Source organism: Labrus bergylta, chromosome 11, assembly GCF_963930695.1.
Source record: "Labrus bergylta chromosome 11, fLabBer1.1, whole genome shotgun sequence".
Classification (NCBI taxonomy): domain Eukaryota; kingdom Metazoa; phylum Chordata; class Actinopteri; order Labriformes; family Labridae; genus Labrus; species Labrus bergylta.
This window is the reverse complement of record NC_089205.1, coordinates 5,030,553-5,051,944: the sequence shown is the minus strand read 5'-3', so window position 1 is coordinate 5,051,944 and position 21,392 is coordinate 5,030,553. Positions and strand designations below refer to the sequence as shown.

Sequence of the window (21,392 nt, the reverse complement as noted above, 5' to 3'; positions counted from 1 at the left end):
ACACCGGACATGTGGCTGCAGGAGCTGGGGATCGAACCTCCAAACTTCAGCTTGGGAGATAACCGACCACCGACTCTGCCAATGACCCACAGCCGGCCGTTTATAAACTAACAAATACAAACATCGGTCAACAAAAGACAAACGGCTGTATTGGTCAAGTTGAATGACATTACATTTGGTTCATTGAATTCATTCAGCACTTTATTCTTTCAGGACTTCCCCTTCCACTAAAGTTCAGTGTCTCAGCTGCAGACATTTCATATTCCTTTCAATGCTTCAACTTAAACTGAATCAATATCCCAACAATAAGCACTAAACTATAATCACTTAGCTTACAGTAAAGATAATACTTCAATCCAGGAATCTGTCTTCTTTCAGGAATTAAACTCAACATCAACCTCTAAAACTTCCAGGGCTTAAAACTGTTAAAAAACTTCAACCAAATTTGCTGCTCTTTAAAAAAAATGACTAAACAAGCAGCTGTTTAAGATATTGTTTTCTCTTACTGATAAAGGACTCCTCATTGGTATGAACTCGACTACTTTGCGGTTAACATATTTCATAGAGACTAGAAGGGGTTTTATTCCTCATCATAACTAAACAGATCTCTTAATGATGGGCTCTGATTCATTGTTTCTTTGGCCCTTAAAGTAATTTGAGTGATTTAAAGACAGCCAATTATTTCCATTAGCCAACAAAACCACAGTTAGTAAAATACTTTTATCAATATATTCATTCTTTAGTAAAAACATGACTGATACAAATCACTCGAACAATAACTTAGCGTCCCTTTAATTTAGTTCACATTACAAATTAGTTTGTTACATGTGAAATATTAAATATTACACACTTTACGAAACATTTTGAAAATAGTCTGATGGATTTTATTGTAGGTGATTTTTTCTCCTTGAACTGAATTGCCTTAAGTTTACTGGTAGAAACATTTAGCTTCTCAAAAGACTTTAAAAAGAGACTGCTACGGAACTTAAGAGTTGTGCGAGTGGACAGGGAACAGGCTGGACTGTGACACATCCACACACACGGGGAAAGATGACTCATTTAAGGTAAAATTAACACTTGACAGGAGCTAATAATAACACAAAAAGAGGACAGGAACTGATTGTCTTACGTTGACTACAGTCGGGTGAAGTGTTGTTGTTGTTGTCCTCCGCGGTGTCTGTCAGGATGTTGATATCCTCCCCGGCTGCAGCATTCAGTCTCTAAACTGTGTCTGCTTCAGTCTGCCGCATCTACAGCATCGCTGCACGCCGGAGCACAGAGTAGTGATGGGCTGTTCGTTAACGAGTCGGCTTGAAGAGTCAACTCCTTTTAGTGAGCACCTGTGACCTCAATGAAGCCTTTTCTTTATTTCTTTTTCCTAGGGTTATGTAGCAATTCATAGCTTTCAGTCAGGTGACCAGCGCGGAGAGCTAGCGGTTACCATTGAAAACACTTTCTAAATCTAAAACGTCCTTGCCGGTGTTCCAGGTTAAAGAGTGACCATGTTATCTGGTGACTCAGCTGAATGCGTATGTGTTTGTCGGACGTTACGTGTCCCAACGAATGCCTCTGTGTCTAGCTTTCATTAACACATATCTAATAAGCATATTTGCAATATGATAATACAAAAACTGAACAAAAAAAGTCATTTGTTAGGACACTTTCAGTCTGAAAGTCATCCATGGTCCCTCTTTTAACTGTAACACCAGAACGTCACTTCCGGAGACTCCCTCTTCTTACACCGCTGTAGGATTAAAATCTAAAAACTTACAGGCAGATTTATGTATTTCTGATGTGTCTGGGTTACGTTTCCCCGAAACTAAAAATAATTTGAATAAATATTCATTTATTAATTTAATGATTGACAAATAAATATGCAAACATGTGAATATGAAGGCATATGATATGTAACACATGAGTGTAGTCATCCATGGTCACACATTACATTTTGCAAGTCATGATCAACAGTCCCATTTCACTTGGTGGTACTCTAACAATTCCATTACTCCAACACCCTGGTTCGACTGCAGTATCAAGTCACACATGATACTGAGGTGTGATCGTGGATCGTTCAGAGTAAAAAACTGATTATTTCTGCGGCAGCGGGCCCTCCGATTGCATTTCCCTGTACCGCTTCTTACGCATGAGATTGCCTCCAGTGGAAGGATGTGGCATGGGGCAACAAACTCATTTCTGGGCATGTCAGCCACTGAGACCATCATACTCTCATTCCACTCCTCATAACTTTGCTCACTTGGTTGTGGGGAAGAATCTGGTGGTGTCCCAGGTGGTGTTCTTGGACCAGTAGGACCACTGGGAGTCTGACACGGGATGATTGTGGATTCATCATCCAGCGAGGTACTGGCAGACAGTGAACAGGCCATGTTAAGGAGTTGTGTGAGTAGGCGTGGTCCTGAAAAAATGTGGTTCTTGTGGTGGCAGTGAGTACTCTACTGACTGAAAACTTTGTTTAGCTATATCTGACCGTTCTAGCTGAGCTGAGCTCTCTGGTTGACCTGCGGCATGAATTAGAGCACGCAGTGGTGCAGCTTTTTTTTGCCTTAATCACAAATCCATGCACGACTATACCCAACCATTCCCAGAAATGACAGCATTTGTCCTACTGTGTTTGGTTTTGGTATCTTAGCTACTGCCTCTATCTGTGAGGGAGCTATTTGCCGTTTGTTGCCACATAGTCTCCTGCCTAGATATTCTACATCTTGTTGGCAGAACTGCACCTTTTGTTTGCTAACTTTGTGTCCCGCACCAGCTAGTGCTGTTAGTACAGCAATCCAGTCTTGTTCACACTGAGCCTGAGTGGAGCTGCAAATTAGCAAGTCATCCACATATTGGATCACTATGCTTGCAACATATAGGTGGTGGGGCAAGTCATCTGCCAAAACTCAGTTAAAAATTGATGGTGACTCTACGTAGCCCTGAGCTAGACGCGTATAAGTGTACTGCTGTCGTTGATAGGTACTTGCTGATAGATGTTGTGAATCTGGGTTTAAAGGTACACTAAAGAACACTGAACATAGATCTAAAACTGTGTACCAACAAGCGGGTGGCATGTTTCTAAAAGTGTGTGTAACATGCAGTGTTAGACATGCTGTCTAATCTGTTTCTCATAATCTGTGGTGTTCTCCAGTTGTGTTGATGCACCGACCCCTTTTTTTCACCCTGGCTCCCTGGTGTTCATGTGCATTTTACAACTTGGAAACTCTTTTTTCCGATGTGTCCGACACCACTTGAATGCACCCTGAGACACACAAACATACAAAATATGCTTGGCTGGTGAATTTTTCATCTACTGGCCGCTATGACCGCCCGGTGAGTCAAAAAGTTGATTTTGGACCCTGTTCTCATTATATTTACAATGAGTGGAGACTCACGTCACATGTTTTACAGTCGAGGCAAATTCAAACAAGCCACAAGGCAATTAACTATTTCAACTTCTGACCTACCTCTGCTCAGTGTTTCAAACTGTTGATGGATAAGGGTTAGGGTCTGTTTGGATAAATTGCTTCAGAGCTCTGCTGATGATATCATGTTGTATAATATGTTCAGTCTACTAAATAACATGATTACTATAACCACATAATACAAACGTTGATTATTAAAATAGATGCGTTCATGTCTACAGGACACTACACTATACTATTCAGAAGTGGTACTTATTAAAGAGTCGTTCAGGAGCCTAAAGATCTTAGTAGTGAGCTGAGCCAAATTACCTGATCACTGAAATGAGTTGTAAATCTCATCACTAGCAAGAAGGGCGGATCAGGGCAGGAGGCGGTGGTGTAGGGGAAGATTGTGCGTCGGTGTGTGTACATGTGTGTGTGTGTGTGATTTGAGGAGGAACACTTTACTACTGTGCAGACCCTGCTGCTGTCGGCACCGGGTCACATGGGGAGAGAAATGACTCCTCTGCTTCCTAGAAATGTGGATTTTTACCTTTTTAATCTTCATCACGGGTGACAGGTGTAGGCTTATGTTTATGTAACCCACATTTCTGTGACCTTTGAACCAAAGCCTGTGGGCTTATTTCCCACCAATTGTAAAAGTTATGTAATTCTTAATAAGAGTATAGGTGTTTGTAAGTAGGCCAACCTCTTTAAAATAAACCCCAAATATGTTACACTCTTAAAATTAATAGAACACGTTTTTTTATGAACGATACCTGGTCAACCATAAAGTTTGATGTTTGATATAAGAGATTAAGATTGCTGGATGTCAAGTGAAACCATGCAAGTTAATTTGACCCTCGTTGAATCTGAAACTTCCCACATTTTTCTATCTCTTTTAACCAGAAAAATTTAATCAGTGTACTAAACCATGACGATTGAGTTGTTTGATTCTGCTCAGTTCACAATGTTTATTTTGTGCATCACCAAACTTAGCAGACTCCATTTAACAGGAAAGATCAAGATGATGCCTGGCTGAGAGCTCTCAAAAATGGAAGTAAGTAGATCTTGAATATCTCTTTTTTTTGCATGGTTTTAATTTTGACCAAAACATATTGTGCTACAAGCTCTTAGCGGGAAGTATTTACTCTGCAATAGGGTTTATTAGATTTTTGCTTTATTCACATCCACAGTGTCACATAGAATGTCTTTTTATATAATTCCACAAAATGTTCTTCGCCGCATGATAACATTTTAACATGATTATTGAACTTTTTGTTGCATTGTGAAAATGTTGATTTTAATGTTCAAAACCAAGCAGAATGTGAGAAAAAATGAAGCCAATGCATCAGTGTAAAAAAACTTAAGATCCTCAAGTGTCCACATGAGGCCGGCTGCAAAAGCCGAAGAATCCTCTTTAGGTCCCATATTAAAATCATAAACTCTAGATATTAATGGACAAAGCGTCACACATCTGTTACTGAAGGGTCCTTCTGAGTCCCATCGATGGCAGTTGCCATGCTGGAAATCCTGTCTCAGCATAACTTTGAGTCAACCTAACGACAGGCTGAGAGCTGGAGCTGAGGCGGGTTTTAGGCCTCTTTAAAAAAAAAAAAGGTTACACCGCGCCTGCCTGTCAATCCCGTCAGCTAGGAATAACACTTATACTTCATAAAATCAAAACTTACTGTACAAGTTATCAAAAATGTCACCCCCGTACAGTTTGTGTGCAGATGGAGACATGAGCTAATAAGACCAGGATTTAGTACTTCTGCATCAGCTTCATTTTTGAACACCGGAGTTTGACACTTGATTAAAAAGTTTTAGTTAAAAGTTAATTTTTTGTAAAGCGTGTTTTTCTTAAAGCCTGGTTCAAATATATGGTTTTCTGCTCTATAGCTAGCCGTTTTTAGCTTGATTCAAGCTAGTTTGTGTCAGAATTTCCAATATGGGGACCATCATCAATGGGCTTCAATGCCTCTTCAGAAACCAGTCGGTGACGTCACTGCGACTGTGTTCAAGAAAAGTGTTAACGCTGTGGTTGCAGTGAAAATCAATGGTTCAGCATTTCAGAAGCTCATTGTAATTTGTTTCATATCATTGTGTATATTTGTGTTAGTGGTCTTGAAACATATTCACACCTATGTCTTTCTTAGAACTCCAACGGAAAACTCAGAAGCTTCAAATCATAGAGATACAATAGATACCCTTCTTCCTTTGGGCTCCTGTGTGTGTGTGTGTGTGTGTGTGTGTGTGTTGACATGTTTCTGTGTTTGTTGACATGTTTCCATTCTGCTGCTCTGACACATCTTCAGGACGTCTCAGACACTGTCAAATTCCTCAGAGTCTTTGTGGATGTGACAGAGATTGCAACAAGCCACAACTCGCCAACAAGGACCGAAAATCTCTGAACCTGAATGTGCATCGAGAACGTGAAGCTGACGTGTTCAGACCTGGAAAAAAAACACACCCAATGTACAGGTACACATTGCTCCCCCTCTTCCCTTGTCTCTCATCCATCTCTATTTGTCCGTCTGTCTTACCTGCCAGAGGAATTCTGCAGTGAACACAGCATGTCAAACAGATGACGAGGCACTTCAGGAAGTGCATGAAAAAGTTTTGTTGAATGGACATTTTTAAAGTAAGAAAGTAAAGAGGTGCTTCATTGAAAGGTATTCAAGCCACGCCTGAAAAGGGCGTTCAGTTGAGGGGCAGCCCAGGTTGACATTCCCCCCCCCCCCACATGTAAATGAAATGACCAGAAATAAATGCAGTGCAGTTGGATTACCTTACACATCAGTCCTGTGAAGTAAAGCAAATGCTTGATTGCAGGACTCCCATGTACTGTTTGTAATGGCCAGCAGGGGGCACTCCACTAGTTACAAAAATAAGTCTGATTTCATGGAAGCCTTTAAGAAAATAGCAGTACTTTTGTTTTTGATTACCCACATTAACTTTACATAATGTGTGTGATGATGTGTCTGTAAGTTGTAGACAATAAAGTAGAAAATGAGGGTATGTCTACCTGTGAGTGACATGTTGCAACAACAACAACCTGTAAATTGTCCTGTCGTGTACGTTTTTCTTTTTTGTATTTTTGAAAACAGAGGTTCCCATTCATAGTTTAAAATGTGCCCTTTTGTTCGTACAGGAGAATGAAGGTGTTTCTGTTTCTGTAGCCTGGAGGCGTGACCTGACATGAACCCGACCAGCAAGTCATAAAGACCTAATTTGTCTGTAATTCTTGTCCCTTGAAATAACCAGTACAAGAGGTTCAACACCTGGAGGGAGACTTGAGAGCAGAAAATAATTTACTGGTTGTTGATACAATTTAGTGTTTCAGGGTATATAATTATATTTCTTTCCAGATGTTGACGGGGTCTCCTGTAGTTGATGCAGTTTGCAGCACTCTGACACCACCGTGAGTCCATGAGCATGCAGAGTATACTGTTGTGTTATCAGGGGAATACTTTTTTACTATGCATGCCATTTATTACATTTTCAGCTGATGTTTTTGGTGTTAGTCTTTGAGTTAATCTTTTCTATAACATTGTTCAGTTAAGATCTAGTTTTAAGTTAAAGCAAGATTTTGTAGCAATATGATTTTTTCATTTGGCGCATACTGAAGGTCTATGAATGCACTGTTGTAACTTGCTGTTAAAGCTGTCATCTCCCCTGCAAAGACAACGTGCATTTGTTGATGTTACGTTCCCGGAGATGGCTAGGGGATGAGGGCAGTAACAATAAATTTAAACCCAGGGAAAAGAAATATAGGAACTAAATATAAGCAAAGTTTAAAACGATTTACTAACAAACTAAACAAATGTTCAACACAAAACAAGCTTCTTTCACAAACACAAAACAAAAGAGAAGCAAATGTATCTTAAACAAAAAGTCACAAACTAAGAAGGCAAGGACAGCTAACAATAAGGCCTCAATCGAAATCACTCCTTCCACAGAAGTATCACAGTAAAGATTCTTGACATCACGACCCAAACACACGAGCAGCCGAATGACCCACTGGCCGTGCTCGCTCACTCACACTCACACGTCTATCGAGAAACACGTCCTCTTAAATTTTAAATAAAGGTTTTATTGTAGAGAATCAAAACATGCTTCCTGTTTCCTTACAGAGCAAATAAAGTGAGCAGTGGTGTTTTTTTTTTTTTAAGACTTGTGTTTTGGTCTGTTGCCTTTAACTAGCCAGGTCAGTGGATAGAGTTGGAAATCCAAAGAGAGCGAGAGCGAGAGCGAGAGCGAGAGCGAGAGCGGAACGACATGTGGGAAAGGAGATGCAGATTGGATTTAACCAGGGCCGCCTGATAAGAGGACAGAAGCCTCCATACTTGGGGTGCGACCTGACCACTTGGTCAGTGTGTAGTAGTGATGTTTTAAAGTGATTCTGTACTGGGAGCATTATTTGATAAGGGATACAGATAGCCTCTGCTTTTGTTTCCTGCCATGGTATAAGTTTTCAACAAGCCATCAATGAACCATGTCGACTGGCAAGGTCCAACATTTCCTGTAGTCCGGCTTCTTACTCGGTCACTGTCAAGTTCTGTGTGTTTTTGTGACCACAACTCTGCCCAAACTTGAAAAACTGCTTGATCAACTGCTGAAGGATGCTAAGGACAACTCAATTCTTTGATTTTGATTTTCTTGAAGATGGTTTTGGGTTTGATGGTTACAATGGATATAAACAGAATGATGGAATATGAGGATAAAAAAATATGCAGTTTAAGTTACTGTAAAGCAGTATGCACTTCTTAAAGAGAGAAGTTCAGGACACTGCCGGAGTTACATAGAGCTGAATGCAGGCATTTGTGGCGCTGAATGGACAGGGGTGAAACGCCATAGTCCCTGTTGAAAGTTGTTGTGCTATTACATTGAATTTCAAACTCCCATTTTAAGGTGGAAAAGTTATACTGTATATGGATGCTTTAAATATTAACATTATGTGATTATAAGTGGAGGAGATATTACTATTCAATGTGCATTATTATCAGATCAAAAGGAGCAAAATCAGCCAACAAACCTGGATAATGCAATATATCATCAAGTAAACATCCATAAACAACAGCTTTTCATTTTTATACTCTATGTTTAAATTAGAGGTTTAGTATTAATTAAATTTTTCAGAATCTATAGTATTCACAAATATTCAAACCTTACTGATGAACTGGTTGATTGTCAATAACATAACATATGATATGATAAAGGCTTCTGGATAATACCCGCATAATGAGTTTGGGCCAAACATGTGATAGGCCTTATTGCTTTGGGTAGACAGGAGAGCTTTGTCCTCCTGATCTTAACACTAAGAGGTTGTTGCTCCGAGTCAAATGAGGAATATGTAACAGTAGCAGATTAGAGGCCAATAAGGCGAAGTTCCTAAAGTGACCACTGGAGGGCAGCAGAGTCCATCTCTTCAGTCTGACGTTGACGGGCGACGTCCTTATCAGCCTCATCCTCTGGTGTGATGGATTTTTATTTTTATTTGAACATGCAAAAAAAGAGACATGAAAAGGCAAACAAACAACAAAAAGTTATATTTACAAACAAATCATTATCCCCTTTTAATCGACGGACATTTTTTAAAATATTTCTCGGTTCTATTATTTTTTTCTGGAAACATTATTTGTGCAGTTTTAATTTCCACAAGATCAGTAAATTTGATTTATTTGAACTTTAAGTATAATGACTACGTGTAATCCCAAACAATCAATCGATCAAACATGACTTATACTTGAGAAGTTTTTAATGGACAACCCTTAAAATACGATGATGTCGACTCAACTGATAAGCAGTTATAAAAAAAAACAGATATCCATTATCAGTGCACAAAGCCAGAAAGACTCAGAAAAAGTTGAACACATCAAACAACTGAAGCTTAAAAAACGGATTAAAATGGCAACAGTTAAAGTTGGAGTGTTATTATTGGGGTGATGGTTCATGTTAACAGTGCTGTGATGTCAGTCAAATGACTCTCAGCTAATGTGTCAGAATGAGTCCATGTGGGAAGGGTCCTGTAAATGACCTGTCACGAAAATAAAATATTCATTTATTCATTCATGAAATGTCTATTCAAATAAAAACATGTTTGTGTCAAACAGCCAGGCTGATTCAGACGAGGATTAGTCTGATGGAAGTTTGAAGCAAATCTTAAGTGAATTATCTCTAAATACGTCCAATTTCATGTGGACATGTAGATGTATAGAATACGGATGTATGAGGATGGAAACAGTATCTGTGGGATGTCAGAAAGGATACATATATCATTATGTAATGTGCAAAGTGGGCAAAACCAAAGAAGGTCCCCTGACCACAATTTCTCAGTTTGGGATCAATAAAGTAATTTTATTCTATGATTGGCAAAAAATTAACTTTCCCTGCCACATACTATTTGTAAGAACGTATGTGTCTTAGGGCGTCATGACCAGAAACTAAATATAAAACACCTTTTTCAGCCCATGAGGTTCTGTTTACTTTCTTTAGCTCACCATAAAGAAGTGACATAACAAATGTGAGCTGATAAGAAAAGGGGTGCGAACTCTGAAATGTATATGTTTATTAATGACCACTTAAGAAGAAAAAAGGTCAAAATGTATTTAAACAGGTGGTCCTCACTCTAAAAAACATAATTAACTCTTAAGCTTGACCTTTGCATTCTCACGTTAATAAAACCCACCCTCCCTCGGGTTAATTTCCTTATCAGCTATTAAACTATTACCCTGAAAGGTCTTCTTTTACAGAGTTGGCTTTTGATTTCTTCAGCTTATAGATGAATGTCCTGGAGGTCTTCAGAGACCCTTCCTGGAGGTCTGCAGAGACCCCTGCTGGAGGTCTGCACAGACCCCTGCTGGAGGTCTACAGAGACCCCTGCTGGCAAAGAACCTTACCAGCACGACAGGAGAACGTTTGATGAAACACTACATTGCCTTGCAAAAGTGTCAACCCCTTTTGAACTTAATATGTTTTCATTTGACAGCAACATATCAGGACTGGTTTTATTGGGCTTGTCTATAACAAAACAACACAAAAATAACCCATGATTCACTTTCTGTGCTTTGCTAGGAAACCTCACAGTAAGATCAGGTGTCAAGTATTACTTCACTTTGACGTGTGAATCTGACAGATGGCCACTTTTTTTTATCAAATGGTGCAAAGTCCAAAGAGGCTTGTGACAGTGTAACATGTAAGAGAAGACCAAGAGGAGGGGGATAAGTACAGTATGCAAGGCACTGTTCATGTTCAAGGATGAGCCACATACTGATTGAATCCCCTGACAGTGAGATCACCTGGTTAATGAAGCCCTCTATGAACAACACTTCAGCTCACCTTCACAAAGCTGAGAACGAGCATCAGCATCACTGAACAGACAAAACAGATATCCAGTAGTGACATGGTGTGTAAGCTTCACATCATAATGACCTGCAAAATATGTGAGACCTACAACCAGTGATTCAATTAACAATACAGAGGTTGTTGTTGTTGTTGTTGTTAATAAATCTTGAGCACATTAGTTAGTAATTTGTGCACACAAGATAATATCTATATCTTACATAATCTATTTAACAAATTGTCTGCCTTTGAGGAGGTTTTTTCAAATTGTTTCACAGATTTAGAGGCTGATCCTGTCAGTAATACAAGAACTTTTAGCCCACATATTTTGATTTATTGGCGAGCAGGGATTATACTGCAGCCATTGCAGCCCTTATGAGAGTTATGCCAGTTAAAGCAATCTACTGGAAACCTGTTCATTCATACCTGGAGCAAAACCAAACTTTTATTTTGAGCTTTCATTCATCCAGATATGTAACAAAAGAGAGAATCTGGATGTAGTGGAACAACCCTACATTGTCGTCTGGTTTTGGTCTTGATAAGACCAGAATCGACCAGCTTGTAGAAAACCACCTTTGTTGAAACACACTGTCCACCCTGACCCCCACCCGACAAGACATACTGTTTTTAAACAGTGTTATCTTTCTTTGACCTTGGTTTCAGAGGGACACTAGCCGTTTTTCACTTTGAAGAGATACTTTCCAAAATGAAGATTTATAGAAATTACATTTTATATTTACTCTTCTTCTTGACTTTTTTTTCTTCCCTCCTCCACTGAAAATTACTTAACTCTTTTTACCTGAAAAGTAAACATTTCATTCAGTGTACAAGATCTTCACCTTCATACACACTGTAAGATGGAGTAGTGTAAAGACTATCTTGAATTATGAGTGTCCTCGTTCATTGTACACCACTTAGCCGTGCAAACACGAGTTCTGAACACCACCTCTCTGTGACCTGTGAGCTGGCTTTATGGAAACTTGGATCAACATACTCTCCTCTGCTGTGTAAACATTGACGACTGGAATAAAAAGAGTGACCACTAGCTTGTAATCTCTCTAACACCGGCCATGATGAAGGGTCCTGCTCTGCTCTTTGCAGCTCTAATGCTGCTGCTGATTCCTGGGACTTTGACTCAGGGTAAGCTGCAGGATGTTTCATTAATTCCTATTTAAATCATTATTATTAGATTTATTATTGTTCCCAAACATGTGAAGAATCTCTTTAACATATTTGGGTTTTTGTTTCAGAAGATAAAACAGCTCCCATCGATGTGGTGGTGGAGACCAGCTTACTGGGCTCCTCTCCTGTGACCTTCAGCACTCATGTCGTTCACAGAGGGATCCTGCTGGGAGCTCTGAAGAGACTCATGGCCGCTAATGGAGACTTCAAGTAAGATCATAACATTAATTATCACAAAATGAGACTTTTGGCTTTTCTCAAACTACCCCTTACACCCTCTCCGTTCACACTTCCACTGTGTTTGCATGCTTGTGTCTGTCTGTCACATGAACTGAGTAAAGTAAGAGCCTGTGATTGTGGAGAGGGAGTGCACTGATGCTGACTTACTGAACAGGTTCTATTCAAAACTAATATGGAGTTTGTTTATGTCACATAAGGATTGCTCATCCTCAGACTAGCATCTTGGCTCCAAACGTCACAAAATAAATCCTTCAAAATGGGAGCTTCTTGTTTTGCTTTCCTTACCTATTTGTGTTTTTTGGATCCAGAACCCACTGAGGGTGGATTTAACATGTAACCATAGTTAGAAAACGTTCAAGTTATTTATTTGTATAGCGTCAACTCATAACAAGTGTCTGCCTGTTCTGGCAGGCCGTCAACCAACGATCTTGAGGAGCCCAAGAGAGCTCAAGAGCTCAAGAGCTCTCAGGAAAGTAGGTGGTTAGTGACGGAGATTTACAGATAGATACATGCAGTAATATGATGTACTGTATATGCACAGAGAGAGCGAGAGAGAGCGAGGAGCTCAAGGTGCCAGTTCCCCCGGTAGTCTAAGCCTATAGCAGCATAACTAAGAGCTGGTCTACACCAGCACCGGCCCTAACTATAAGATTTATCAAAAAGGAAAGTTTTAAGTCTATTCTTAAAAATACAGACTGTGTCTGCCTCCCGGACCCCATCTGGAAGACGATTCCAGAGGAGAGGAGCCCGATAACTGAAGGCTTTATCCCCCATAGTACACTTAGAGACTGTAGGTACCACTAGCAGGTCTGCACTCCGGGACTGCAACGCTCTCGAGGGACAGTACGGCACTAGTAGCTCCTTAAGATAAGATGGTGCCTGGCCACTTAGAGCTTTGTAAGTGAGAAGAAGGATCTTGAATTCTATTCTAGACTGTATAGGGAGCCAGTGCAGAGAAGCCAAGACAGGAGTAATGTGGTCCCTTTTCCTAGTTCTGGTCAGTACACAAGTTCTTGTGCCATCAACAGTGCGGGGAGTTCGTCGCTAAGCTGGCCATTGTCCTTCATACTCAATGAAGAGTGTGAGTGTGAGTCTGAAGGGTCCAGTTTGAGAAATCTTCTGAGACTTTGTTTTAGACCTCAGACTTTGTTTTCAGCCTGATATTAGGACCCTCTTCAAGGTGACAAATTTAATAATCATTTTGCAGGAATAGGCACATTTCTTTCCTCATATGTTGTTATTCAGGGTTTTCCAATACGATATAAATGTTTGAATCAAAAAAAACTTCATAACATCTCTATAAATAGAATGCCCTCTAAAATATTTTGCTACTGGTAAGAATGTGTTTTTGTTGTATTTTTTCCCCCTAAACGATGGAGCCCCTGAAGTCCCAAAAAAAAGTAAAAATTATAATTGTGAGAAGATATAATTATCATGTCCACACGAGAAATCATACTGTTGGAACAAGTTATTATCCTGTGAGCACAAAAAGTTATCTTGTGAGCGCAAATAAAATTACCAGTCAGGTTACAATATTCAGTATACAAAATTACAATTTTCAGATTTTGGGACAAAACAGTTCTAAATTCTAAAAGAATATTAAAAAAAAAATACTTATGTAGAGAGTAGAGCTGCTCTTTTTGTAAAGTGTCTAGAGGTTACATCTGTTATAATTGTTACTCTACAAATGAGAATTGATTGATTTATTAAAGGCTGATTCATTATTGAGCTGGAGCTAAACCACTGGACCCATGATGTTCGTCACCGATAAATCTAATCTCACTGCATCTGCATTGGAAGTTTTAGGTTTTAAGACCAGGCTGTATTAAGAAGTGGACGTAGCTCCTGTGATGTCAATCGTTGTGTAGAATACATTTAAGGCCAAATCTTCACAGTATATGGTATTACTATAGCTGGAAACCAACTTTCTTAAAAACAATCAAACTGACTAAAGCTGCACTGTAAGGGTATATAGATAACATGTGACGTTAACTGTCCCTCTTTTTGGTCTTGCAGGTTCACCTACACAGAGGATCCAAACTATGGCCCGTACCTGGAGAGTGTGAATGGCGTGGCAGGAAATGATAAAGAGCGCACATACTGGGAGCTGCTGGTCAAAACTCCAGATGGTGAAATCAAAAGGCCTGATGTTGGTGAGTCCACTGTTAACACACCCCTCCAGAAATCTACATTAAATCAGATAACAACACGATTTTCTGTATCTCGCTTGCAGGTGTTGGATGTTACATTCCCAGTGCTAATGAGCAAATCATCCTGAAGTTTTCAAAGTGGTGAAGATTGAGCAACCTGCAGCATGCACCAACATGACATCAGATGAATGATGGAATGATTGCAGCTGTTTTTCATATGTGAAAAATCAAACGCCATGCCTCTGTGTGAAGAGTCGAGTAAATAAAACATTAAAACGTGTTGTTTTGACTGATTTGCAAAGAGAACAAAAATTCTGCTGACAAGTGTTTTGAACATATTCCTGTGATCACAGTTATCCTACAGACAGATCAGGTGTTGAAATATCACTTTTTGAAGGCTAAAATGATTAATATAACCAAATAATATTAATATATACAGCACCTTTCAAGAACAGAGAGTCACAGAAAGCTTTATAAATGGATACAAACAGAAACATAAACTATATACCAAACAGTATAGAAATCACAAAATGAGACTTTCGGCTTTTCTTAAACCACCCCTTACACCCTCTCCGTTCATACTTCCACTGTGTTTGCATGCTTGTGTCTGTCACATTTACATGAGTAAAGCCTGTGATTGAGAGGGAGCAGGTTATTATGGGTCTTAAGTTGCTACCACATCAAAAGCTCTCCAATGGGTTTCCATCAGGAGTCAAAAATCTTGAATTGCACTCTATGGTCACTTTCACATATGAAGTCCAGTGAACTGCGATTCAGGGGTTAAGTTGCAACAGGGGTTTTATTTTTCCTTTAATTCAGTTTGCTTTCAGACTGCGCTTTGTCAAGGACATTCAAGACTTTTCACATGTCCAGCCTCCAGCCTAATGCTGCACTATGACCTGAGAGTAGACAACAGGACAGTGGAAGGATGGCATCTCGTCTCGCTGCATAGTTTGTCAGTATTTTGATCTATGAAATGGAGATAAAGTTTTATGTCGGATGTGTCAGGTTAAACTGGCATATTGACTGGAGCAATGTGTAACCACACCTGGTGCAGGCATGTGTAAGTTAACCCACAAGGAGGAATGAAGGCTGGTCTTGTTAGCAATCCTAATGCATTAAATAAATAAAACTAAAATTATTCAGAAAAATAAATAATTGGAGATATAACAGCATAATAACTAATAATAATGACAGAAACCATGTTTGAGAAAAATGTATTTAACATTAATTTTAAGTTCGACTCATGTCCCATCTGTTCAAGGTCACATATTCTACTTCTTTTCAACAATCTTATATAAGTCTCAGAGGTCATGGTGAAGTGTATCTTGCAGAATGTGACCTTTAACATGCAGAGGGCGGCGCTCTAAAGGTTTTAGCTATGATGTCCATCTTTCAAACATTCAATATGGCATGTACACTGTTCTATCTATTATACTCTGAGAGTATTTTGTACCATTAGGCTGTTAGCAATGCTATTAGCCTTGCTAGGACATTTTCTTTTCTCTGTGTTTTTGCATCACTTTTAAAAGAAGGCTAATCAGAAAAAAACCCACAAATGCAAATATGTATTTCTTTACAGTAGATTTTAATTATTATTTCAGAAAGATTTCCAAAGACCATTTAATTAGGGTGCCAACGTCTTTTTTTATAATCACATAGCCAAAGTCATCAGAGGTCTGAAGGAGGAAGTATAAAGAAAAAAAAGTTCAGATTGAGGTGTTTTCCCAAAAGATAATCATCAAAAATGACACACCAAAGTAATATCATCATTTTCCTTTTCTGTACTATCAATCAACAATCTGTTGTTGTTGTTGTTTTGCTGCAGAAGGTCCAGTGCTGGGTATTAAGCTGTGACTTCTCACTGAGCTACAAAAGCAGATGATTGATGAATGCATAATGGAAGAGTTGAATCAGACTGTTCCGGATGTCTAAAGGTCGCCGGATACAAACTTTTTGTAGTTCAGGATGATGGTGTCATTGGCACATGGAATGTAACATCCAATCCCTGCAAAAGAAAATTAAGAAAAAAACGATTATTAATTAATTCACAATAAGACCAGGAACAACATAGTGGATCTTAAAAGTGACTCACCAACATCAGGTGTTATGACTATGCCATTTGCTGACATGACCCGCAGCTCCCAGAAGGTTTGTTCTTTAGGACATCCATGAAGACCGTTCACGCTCTCCAGGAACGGGCCGTAATCTGCATGCTCCGTGTAAGTGAACCTGAGACAACATCAGGCGACTTAACGGCCATTTTTAATGTAACATTCCCTCCCCTGCATTTGTTATTTCACTTAAAGGTGTGGCAGCATGGTGTTGTTGTGAAAGTGTGGATTTGTTTTTCTAGTGTAGCGGGAAACAAACCTGACCTCATTTTGACTTAATGTTCCGGAACGGAAAAATGTAATTGTGCAAGATTGGTCATCTGATAATCAAAGAAAAGCTGAGTCATAAGAGAAAGAGTACAAATATGTCACCCATGTCTCTGAGTAAGGTCTCTAAAGAGATTCCTTAATGAAGTAAAGCAAAAGGGGAACATGGTGACGTGGTTATTTCGGTTATAGAAATAAAACTCTGATCTTACTTGAAGCAGTGGTTTTCCCTCTGCAGTCTCCTCATTCCTCCCAGTAAGATTCCTCTGAAAACCACATGAGTGCTGTAGGTCTTATTGGGAGCATTTGTGACAGAGTTTGACACACGGATGCTGATGGGAGTTACATTAGAGTCTGAAAAATAAAAAAAAGGGTCAAAGTTTGAATGCAGATTCAAACAGACACAGAAACAGAAAATAATGGATCAGAAATCAGTGAGATGGCACCATCGCCTCATTCTAAAGAAACTCAAAACACTTAAGTTTGATTTTGTTTGAGTTTGATACGTTTAGATAGACAAAAATAACCAGCTAATAGTATTAATAGCTCAAAACTGGTTGCGTGCAAATATTAGCTGTTGTTCATTAGCTGTCAGTGTCTAATATGTTAACTTATATATAGTTCAGCTTTTAAATCTTCCAGTTACTAATCAATTGATAAGCAGTGAAAAGTAAAACTATTTGTCAGATTTAAGAAGCTAAATAATCTGCAAACCTGGCATATACAGCAATAAAACATCATAAGAGGAAAGTCATTTTTCCCCTCGACGGAAGTAGAAAGAAGTGTTCTGAGACGTACTTTCAGCAGGAGCTCCAGGGAGCAGCAGCAACAGCAGGGCTGCACAGAGCAGAGCTGGAGACATTCTTCTCAACGTTTAACAGCACAGACTCTGAAACACATTATCATCATCTTTGAAATAAGAATCTACCAGATCAGGTCAAATATCACCTCAGTGTTCTTTGGGAAACACATCCAAAAATATGATCCCTATTCTTTACAGAAACAGTTACATGTAAGATAAGATAAACCTTTATTTATCCCCTCACAGAGACATTCACAGAGTTACAGAAGCACAGAAAGAACACACAGTGCACAATAAAAATAAAAATAAAAACTTAAAGGTGCACTATGTATATTTGGTGGTGAAATTTGAAAGTTGGAGAAGTGAAACAATTCTATGTTATATTTTCTGAACTGAATACACAAACTTTACTCAAAGGAAAAAATGGGTCCCTGGACACTGTTTGGAGCTAAAAAGCTACCAGGAGAGTTACTATTTCACTGTAGCGGGTCTACCACCATAACTTCTTGTGTAGCAAATTTTCCTCTGAGGACAGTTTGTGTATAGAGTTATAAACATAAACCACAGAATATGTAAATTTCTGCACTTTCACCTTTCTCTACAAAAACTCCATAGTGCACCTTTAAGAAGTGGATTGGTTGTTTTCATTAGTTCTTTTGTTGTTCAAAAGAAAGAGATCCGATCAAAGCTATCACGTTGGATCTAATAAAGTCGTTCAACTGGAATCGGGTAATCAGGAAATGCAAGACTTTGTTTTTATCTGGTATAAATCTGCAGTTCGTGTTGTTCAACATTTTTTTGCATGTTGATAGATTTTCAAAAATGTTATCTCCTAGAACAAACTGTAGACATTTTAAATATTGAATTCAATCCCTTGAATCAAAACTGCGACCTAACAGTTATGTAGACATGATTATTTATAGAAATAAAGACCTTTGTAGCTGTAAATACTGAACATTATTCAAAGGAAAAGAACTGCGATGAACTTTCATTTTGTGTCTATTTTGGCTCCACCTGTGGACAAAGTCTGAAGCTTATAGTCCAACATAGGGAAATTTTTTATCTAGATTTGGTTGTCTTGAAAAGTTGGTTTCTGGATTTGTTGAAACTAAATCTAGTTTTATTTAGAAAAACAGCACGGAAGGAGCTGAAATATGGGATTTGAAACACCCAAGGTCATTTTGGTCCAGATTGAACTTTTCCAACAATTTGGCTCAATTGATCTTTCAAAACAACTTTTATCCTTTTGTCTGGAAACTGTCTCATGGCTTCACAACTCAAAAGTATTATTATTAAACCAGAGTTAAAACCTTTAAGTCATGGGCTGCATGTTGAACAGTTATAGGAAGGACTACGGGTCTACATTACAGTATGTCAAACTATCAAAACATCTTAAGAACCTCCTGACCTGAAAGTGAAGTTTGTTGAGATCTGATCCTCGGTCTTTGAGCTACTTCTGGTCCTGCAGTGTAATACTCCTCATCTTTCTCTTTTATATCTCTCCTGCAAACATCACATCATACCAAAACAGCCAGTCATGACCTATCAGGCTGAATTCCAGGTGAGTCACAGTATGAACAAAGAACAAGTTAAGCAACATTCAAAAATAATGCATCCTCAAAGCAGGAAGTGAGAGCTCAGCATTACATCGGCTTGTAATCCGATGATTCTTCTCTCTGGTTTCTTCATAATAAGTAGACTGACTTCATGTTTTTAAGATAAGCCTGGGTTAAAGAAGGCCAGAGGCAGGCTTGACTTAAACCCAAGTTAAAGAGGGTCTGAAGCAGGTTTGAATAGAACCCTGGTTAATGAGGTCTTAAACTCAGATCCATTTCTCAATAGAGTGCTGACCAGCATCTATTTGGGCTAATAAACTTACTACACGTACCTCTAACCACACTTTTAAAAAACAAACTGTCTCTTTAATGCTTATTTCTCTGAGAATGTTAGTTTGACTTCATTATTTGATGCTTTACAAAGAAGCATAACATTATGATTGACAGCTCTGTTGATGAGTGAGGCTTCTGTAGCGCTGCATGAACCGGATTATCAGAGAACAATGATGCATACATGCATGCCAGCAACATTTCTGCAGCTCTTCTGACACTTTTCTGCCCCTGCAGTTTTAGGACCAAGAATCTCCCCGACAAGCAGCAGCATCCAGTCATGTGGTGGAAAGTGATCCACCCAAACAGTTCATGCACCGGATTATCAGAGTCGAGGAGGATGGGTGAGAGGAAACTCATAAACACTAACACAAGAATCATTTCAATAACTGTGAGTGTCTGCTTTTTGTCTGTTTGGCTGATGAGTTTCTATTCAGCACAGTTCTGCACCAGTAAACACTGTTCATACACAGAGAGCAAAAGCCTTCTTTTATTCCTGCTGTAACATTAATCCTGCCAAACATCCAATGTTGGAGCACACAGCTGTTAAAATAACTACAAGATCCAAGCCTGTGTTTTTTCATGAAATCAGGCTGCATCTGTGTGTGTGTGTGTGTATGTGTATTAACACACCATAGTGGCATGCTGATATATACACACTTTACTGATCAGTAAGTTAAAGTCAAGGATATGAATTTGAACAATGCGGTTTTTCAGGTTCTTCCTCACTGGGAAAACACCGTCAACTACAAAGACACATCACATAAATTTGTGTTTTTCCCCAAACCAGGATGTGCTCTCATGAGAAATATGTCTCCAAAAGCGTGCTTGTTCGCGTCAACATTGTAGAATGACACCTCAGTGTTCTTATAAAAGGCTGCATGAGAAGTCAAGTGAATGCCAATTGTTTTGCTGTGTTTTACAGGAATTCTTCCCCCATTTTTCATCTTTCTGCATGTGAAGAACAAAGTGAAGAAAACACCTGTGAAAAGCTGGTGAAGCAGGGCCAAAGTGATGCAGTTAACAGGTCAAACTAAGTGTCCACTTGATGGCTACTATTCAACCAAACAATACCATCATGCATTGCGTTGCAGAAAGTGATGTTTGACTGCTCTCATCCTTGGCAGACAGACAAGAATAGCACGACCAGTGGTAACACCAGTGGTAATTTGACTTTTTCAATAAGTGAACTAAAACATGATTGGAAAAAAAAAGACTGTGTTGTTTTTTGATGCTGGAAGACAAGCATGCAACTGTCCTGCTCTGTTATCATTGTTATGTGTTAATGTGTCAGCATTATTCAAGCAGCTTGTTTCTGCTTGGTATGGGCAGGAATATTTAAATCAGGAGAAACTTAATTAAGAATGAACAATTATTTATTTAACAATTTAGAAAATAAATGTGCAAAGTCTCTGGGATTAGACTCCATCATGACGACTTCATGTACTGGAAGGGGTAATAAGGCCAACTGCTGGCTCCCAATTTCTACCTTCAAAGAGTAAATGAAAAATGGACTTGAGTTTGTGTAGCCGTTCTCGATAGTCTAAGAACTTTTTACACGGCAGGTGACACACTGATGGCAGAGTTTTCTATGTGAAAAGTCCATTCAAACACATTCACTGACACAGCAGTGGGAGACATTTGAGGTTTGAAGTGTCCTGCTGTAGGACATGTGACTGCAGGAGCCGCCTGAGCTGCTGCACACATTTCATTCCAGAAAAAAAAAAAAATCACCCTGTAGCTTTAAATAGCTTTCATAACGACAGGTGCAACATTTACCTCAAGATTCTTTAAACGTTTTTGTGATCATTATGGAGACCCCTGATCTTTGTTTGTTTGTTTTTTCCTCAGGTCTGCACTACATTGTTGCCATGGGTGACGAAGTGTTTCTGGAGTTTATGACTTCTCCGCTGCAGAATAAAAAACATTTACTGTTTACATCTTCAAACTTCTCTGTGCACTTTGCGCTCATTTTAAGTACAACCTAATAAAAAAATATAAAAACA

General features: G+C 39.0%; 1 protein-coding gene and 1 long non-coding RNA gene across 4 annotated transcripts; both read left to right on the top strand.

Moving 5' to 3' along the window:
* The first annotated feature begins 1,005 nt into the window (after positions 1-1,005).
* On the top strand, positions 1,006-21,392 carry LOC136180529 (uncharacterized). Of its 2 annotated transcripts, none has more exons than XR_010667148.1 (4): positions 1,006-1,064; positions 19,624-19,730; positions 20,312-20,550; positions 21,238-21,392. It is a non-coding gene; the product is annotated as an uncharacterized lncRNA (long non-coding RNA). The 2 variants fall into 2 exon arrangements; XR_010667149.1 differs by lacking the exon at positions 1,006-1,064 and adding an exon at positions 18,937-19,061.
* tcnba (transcobalamin beta a) lies at positions 11,728-14,597 on the top strand. Of its 2 annotated transcripts, none has more exons than XM_020644871.3 (4): positions 11,728-11,885; positions 11,996-12,137; positions 14,184-14,320; positions 14,401-14,597. In XM_020644871.3, the coding sequence occupies exons 1-4, from the start codon at positions 11,816-11,818 to the stop codon at positions 14,460-14,462; spliced, it is 411 nt and encodes a 136-aa protein (XP_020500527.1). In that variant the 5' UTR covers positions 11,728-11,815; the 3' UTR covers positions 14,463-14,597. The 2 variants fall into 2 exon arrangements, with proteins under 2 accessions (XP_020500527.1, XP_020500529.1); XM_020644873.3 differs by having other exon boundaries at positions 11,736-11,885; positions 11,999-12,137.